The sequence below is a fragment of the Populus euphratica genome, unplaced genomic scaffold (genome assembly GCF_000495115.2).
Source record: "Populus euphratica unplaced genomic scaffold, PopEup_1.0 scaffold316.1, whole genome shotgun sequence".
Lineage (NCBI taxonomy): Eukaryota > Viridiplantae > Streptophyta > Magnoliopsida > Malpighiales > Salicaceae > Populus > Populus euphratica.
Genome location: NW_011500204.1, coordinates 244,577 through 251,232, shown reverse-complemented (window position 1 = coordinate 251,232; position 6,656 = coordinate 244,577). Strand labels below are relative to the sequence as shown.

General features: G+C 32.5%; 1 protein-coding gene across 1 annotated transcript; it reads right to left on the bottom strand.

Moving 5' to 3' along the window:
- Nucleotides 1–2,598: 2,598 nt before the first annotated feature.
- Nucleotides 2,599–4,576, bottom strand: LOC105111985 (cyclin-D3-3-like). Its single transcript, XM_011007518.1, has 4 exons — nucleotides 3,866–4,576; nucleotides 3,528–3,729; nucleotides 3,255–3,385; nucleotides 2,599–3,137 (listed from the first exon to the last, which is right to left on the bottom strand). Exons 1-4 carry the CDS (start codon nucleotides 4,370–4,372, stop codon nucleotides 2,865–2,867), a joined length of 1,113 nt encoding a protein of 370 aa, XP_011005820.1. The 5' UTR covers nucleotides 4,373–4,576; the 3' UTR covers nucleotides 2,599–2,864.
- Nucleotides 4,577–6,656: the final 2,080 nt, after the last annotated feature.

Here is a 6,656-nt window from a genome sequence, read left to right as displayed (position 1 = left end):
CCTACCCGAATCAGATCTCAATACCTTAATACTAGTAGAAAATTAAGTTGCAATATAGGTAAAAAATGACTTGAAAACATAAAAGACCGCATATTTGGAAAGAAGAAAATACACCCAAGTAAACCAACTGTAATCACCAATAAATATCATAAAAATATTTGTAATGAGCATGAGAAATAATAAGTGTAGAACCCCAAACACTACTATGAATAATATCAAAGCATTTTGTAGCACAATTGTCATATGAAGGGAAAGGAGGAGTTTTACTCTTGCCTAATTTACATGTAGAACAGTAAATAAAAAAATCATGAGAAGAAAATTTAGCTTTATTTCCCAACAAACCAGAACTCAACTATCTAGACAAAACAATAGAATTTTGATGGCCTAAATGTTTATGCCATACTTCACTTTTATTTTGAATAGTTGTACAAGTAAAAGATAGACAACAAGCAATGGAAAAATGCAGCGAAAATAATCTTCCAACTTTAGGCCCCTTCATGATTACCTTTCCCGACATCTGATCCTGCAGAAGACAGCCATTACGAGAAAAATGCACATCACAATTATCATCCACCAATTGATCAACTGAAATAAGACTAGTAGACAACTTTGGTAATACAAAAACATTCTTGAAAGTTGGAGCGATATCTCCAACCTTAGTAATGGGTATATAACCACCATTAGTAACCTGAATTTGTGATGAACCATGATACTCATGCATATTTTTAAGCATACTAGATAAGTTGGTCATATGATTTATGACAGCAGAATCAACAAGCCAAAATTGAGAATTGAAATCGTTACCTTATAGCCCCAAAGCTGTAAGAATCATTTGTTGTACCATTTCAGAAGTAAGAGTATTGGATGCAGCTATCGTAAATGAGTTGTCGAACATCACAACTCGAAAAGCACTTATTCTATTGTTTTAAGGACGAGTGGGACAATCTTTGATAATATGGCCTTGCTGTTTACAATAATTACAGAACTTCTTTCTATAATTGTTAGCAATGTGTCCATATTCTTTGCAACCATAACACTGTATATTGCTTATATTCCAACCCTTTTCCCTGGGCATCAAAAGCAACTGCAACTGAATTGTCCTGTTTAAAATTACCTTGTGTAAAGAGATGTTTTTCACGCAGTAATTCCCCAAAACAAACATACAAAGAGAGAAAATGATCTTGGTTCATTAAATTTGAGCAAGTAATCTCAAATTCAGATTGTAATTTGATTAAAAATTGATCGAACTTGCTTTGCTCATGAACCTGTTGAACAATAAAGAGAGACTTGGCTAGTATTTTGGCACAAATAATATCAGTATATTCTACCCATAAATTTTGAAAACCAAAATAATAATCCTGAATGGAAAAATTGCATTAAGAATAATTAGAGATATCATTTTTTAATTAAAAACGTCTAGCATTGTTGTCTTGACAGTAAACCTTCTTCAGGTATTCCCACATGGTTTTTGCTGTTTTATATGGCCTTAGATTAAAAACAATAAAAGGATCAACAGGCCCCAAAATTCAAGATATTACCCGAGCATCATTGACCTTTCATTAAAGCAATTTTGTAGAATCGATAAAGGCTAGATCACTACCATCCATATGACCCCATAATTCTTTTCCCATGACAAATACTTGAAACTGAAATTCCCAGATGGAATAATTCTTTCCAATGAATCGAACACTAAACAAATTAGAATTATTTGATGTCATTGTCTTGACAAACCAAAACAAGAGGAATAAAAGAAAATCCAAAACCCAAAAAACAACCAAGAATCAAAGAAAATGCAAAAAAAATCAAGAGCTCTATGTATCTAGGACTAACCAAAACTCAATCAAGAAAACCCAAGAAAAACTAAGGCAAGACAGCGAAATGCAAATTCAAAAGTGCGGCTTTGATACCATGTTAATTTGACTGAATGACCTCCCTCCACGAGAGTCTTTTTTATTAAATAGAAAGAATTCTGATTTACATTCTATAAAATCTGCTACTATTAACTATAATTTTGACTTAATTATAAAAAGCTAATTACGTTATGATTACACAAATATTTGAAGCTATTTTCTTAACATAAATAACAAATATATATATATATATATATATATATATTATGGTAGCATGGTCCTTTTCAGTAGAATTATTAGTTTTTATATATATATATATATATAAACTAATAATTCTACCGAAAAGGACCATGCTACCATAAAAGCGTGAAAAACTTACAGAATTCTTACCAGAGCTTTTGGTTGAACACGCCAAATATTTTATAAAATAATATGCCCGAACGTCAATATGCAAGGACTGAGTTTTGGTCTTATTGTTCACACATACAGGAGTCCTCATTGATATTGGAGCAGAATAGACAAACAAAACACTAGAAGCACAGTTGTAAATGTAATGTGCTATTAATTATTTCACCTAAACAATTATTCTCTGACAGAGATGGTGTTTGTCTTATGAACAGCCCAGCAAGAACTGTCTTTAGTTGAAAATCTCAAACCATCAATCTATTTTTCTAGAAATAGAAACAAAGATTCCAGGAGTCCAACTCCATCTATGGTTGGACTTCTAACAAAACTAATGTGGTTGACGTGAACAAAAAACAGGATAATCTTGGGTTTATTTAGTAAACCACGTAACATGTAATGGAGGAATGGTTCAAATACAGACATCATGTTCATACCTATAGGAAAAACCTCACCACCTCCTCATTCCTTTCTCAAAGAGATCGCTAAAGATTTGGCCTGAAATGCATTTGTTAATTCATGCGACATAAAACGTCTGCGCCTCTTACACATACAACAGTTAAGACGCTAAAGAGGAAAATTATGATAGCTTAAGACATTAATACAGAAAGATTAACGAGGACTACTAAGCACATCCACGCACATACAATTTAGTGAAGGCAACCGCATCTGCTGAACCTGGGCTCTGCTTCTTTTGAATTGAGGCACTGATGACGAGGAGAGAGATGATGCCACAGCCCACGAATTATTTGAGATATCAGAGCTGAAAGATGCATCAATGACACCATTTGGGCTGCTGGGCGTGGACAGATACTTGCGCTTGAGGCATTGGTTTTGACTGCCTGATCGCTCTATAATGAGCTTGTAACACTCATTCACTTCATCCTGTTAAAATGTAGCAACCAGAATTAATCAACAGACCACCAAGTCCAAAACTTCTTCACAAAGCAGAGGATTTAGGATCACAATGAAACAGAGGAACCAAGTTAATAGCACACAAACCTCACTGGTTTTGAGCACAGCCATAAGCTGCTTTTGGTATTCCAGTTGATTACGTGGATCACCCTCCTTAATAACATGCAGCATTGTCACAGTAGCTAATATAGAAGGAAGATAGCTCATGAACCTTGAATCTGAAATCAAGATCCAATGTCGGAAATCATGAGTTTGGAAGAAACTATAGCATTAGATAAGATTCATGTCCGATGGATTGAGTGTTTGATACAAGTGAATCCATTGAAGGGCAATCAATTAATTGACTTTTCAATTGCTTACCAGAAATGACAGAAAGAAGTAAACGCTCACACCTCCATAAAAATTCCCAATGCAAGTGGGTTTTTAATCCAAGTCTCCTTATAATGTGATCAAAGAAAGAAATTGAGGTTACAGGATTCATCCTCCATTGAAGAGTTGACAGTACCAGCAGCTCCATCCTCTTGATGGTCTTGGCTTCAAAAATGTACTTCGCATCCTCCACCTGAAAAAACAAAGAAAAAACGAGACCCCATCATTAATAACTGAAGAAAGCACAAAATCAAACATTGATAAATGGTTCAATAAACACACAATGAGGACATTTTAACAAACACCAAGATTGCAAATTTTGCACATACTTGCAAGTCTAAAAGAAGGGGCACATGGGTTTCCTCCACTTTAGCAGCCAGAGACAAACAAGCCACAGCAGCAAGCTGACCCATCCATGGCTTATCTCTTTGAAACCTTGAACTTGAAATGAACCTATCAAAGTAGTTGACAGCAAGAACACCAGTCAAAGCACTGAACCCATAATGTGCCTTTACCCTCAAAAACCACTCAACAGCCTCTCTACGAGCCACCATTAAAGATCCATCTATAGAGCCTCCACTCTCAAAACGAACATGGGTCTCTTTTTCTTTGGAGATTAAAGACAGTAACTCATTATCTTCCCAAAACAAGTCTTGCTGAAGCAAAACAGATGATAAAGTTTGCTCCTTTTTTATATTTTGATCACAAATTTCATCATCAAAACCACAAGAATAGTCCCCCCCAAATCCTTCCTCTTCACAATAAAGCCCATCAAGAACCAATGCTGGGCTTTGTCTATGCGTATCCTGTTCTTGTAAGAAAGACATCTTCTTCATAGAAGAAGATATTCAATCCTCTTCTCATTATAGAATACCATGAAAATGAAAAGGAATGTAAAATCTCTCAAGCTTCTCTTTGTATATATTACATATCTTTCTCTCTTATTACGCCCTACCGAGAGATGTTGTGATAGAGAGAGACAAATACAGTAGGGAAGGGAAGGGTTTTATCTGAGAACCCTTTCACGCCTGTCCTTTTTTTTTTCGTTATCAATTTCTCATTACCTTTCCTCTGTTACTTTGCTACCACTATTATTTTTGTATTTTCTTTATTATTAGTACAACTAAATTTCTTCAATTTTTTTTAACAAATGTTCATATAATTAAAAGGTCAATAAATATTAAAATCAATGGAAAACCTATCCACCACAAATTTTTTTGCAAATGAGAGAAGTACACTTATTATGTATTGTCATTGACGATTCGATTATATTTAAAAATAAAACAACAAACTTTGAAATTAAAAGAAATAGATCATCATAATTTGTATATAAAATTAAATTGCAATCACAATGACAAAAGAGTATCCTAAATTGAAAATGATATACATATAAAAAAAATTATAGTAAAACTTCATCTAAACATATATGTAATGAGGTGATCAAAGTAAGCCCGTGAAAATTAAGATTTTGAGCATTTAGATGATGTTTTATTCCAAATAAAGTATATAGATGATCTAACTAATATTTTTATGGATAAGTAGGATAAATCTAAGTACAATATAATGTTTGGTTGTGTCATATTAAAATAATAACTAAAAAATCATAATAAAAAATATCTGATCATTAAATCGATTTTAAATTTAATTATATAATTCTAACTGCTATTTTCATATACAAAAATGCTTCACCATTCATCAAACTGGTGGATCTCTTAAAATTAGGTTTAGAAGACGTTATTTGGACCAATTTTATAATTTTTTTTCTTTATTTGTTTGGATTTATCATTTTATTTTGGATTTTATATTAATTTTTCTTTTTCAAATTTTGATTTGTATCCTAGTAGAGATAGGGTTTTTTTAACATATTTAAAGGTCTTATATAACCTCTTAAGGAGGTATACATTATTAGACTTTATTTTAAAATAATAAATTATAAACTTAGGGCTTATATCTGTAATTTTTTTTACTTATCAAAATTTCTATCTTTTTATGCTTGTTGTTTATTGTGATTTAGCCAGTATTAATTGGTATCATAGCCTAATGATCTCAGGTTCATTGTATGTGGTGTTACAATCTTGCGGATTTTTGTTTATTTGTTGTTTGTTATTAATAACCATAGAAGGATGAGGTTGCAGAGTGTGGCGTGATCAAGGAGGGGATCAAAAGGTCACCGCATGAGAGAGAAACATTTAGGAGGTCATTATAGAGGACATGCGGAGGCAGATTGCAAAGTTGAACTATAGGTTAAAGAAGAGAGACTTGGGAGACCAAGACTAGGAGAACAACCATGGGTCCTTAGCCAACATTAAAGACCAAAGGCAGGATCAAAGAAGATAGCATTTTGATCAAGAAGAGAAAATATCAAAGGATTTTGGATTTCATATCAAAATCCTTGAGTTTATAGGAAATTTACAAATAGATTGATTGAATAAGGTTGAGAGAAGTTGATACTATAAATTGAAGTGCAGTTGGGAAAAAAGGACAATGTTAATAACAGTCCCAATGAAATACATGGTATGCTAACAAAATTTATAGATTTGATATCAGAAGAGTTGTCCTAGAGATTACCTCACATGAGAGAGATACAACACTATATCAATCTGGTATTGAGTTATAGTTTATTTAATATAACAATTTATAGATTAACCTTAAATTTTTTTTTATTGAAATAGGTGGTGAAGTTGCTAGAAAAGGAGTATATTTAACAACATATGAGCTCATGTAAAGTTTTAACTATCTTATTCCTTAAAAATAATGGTTTATAACATATATGAGTTGAGGGTTAAGCTATTAACAGGTCGCAATAAGATACTAATACTGAATATCATAACTAAATGACATGTTTGACTAATTGTCAGGTTTAAGGGTGTTTTCCAAGATCGATCTCAAGAATGACTACAATCATATTAGAATCAAGTCGGGAATGAGTAAAAGATATCCTTTAAAATAGAATATGGTTTATATGAATAGATGGTCATGTTATATGATATGTGAAATACTCTTAGCACTTTCATGAGGTTCATATATTAGAAATTAAGACCATTCATAGTGAAATTTGTTGTGGTTTATTTCAATGACATCCTGATTTATAGTCCTACTTTAAGGATTTAAGAGGTATTT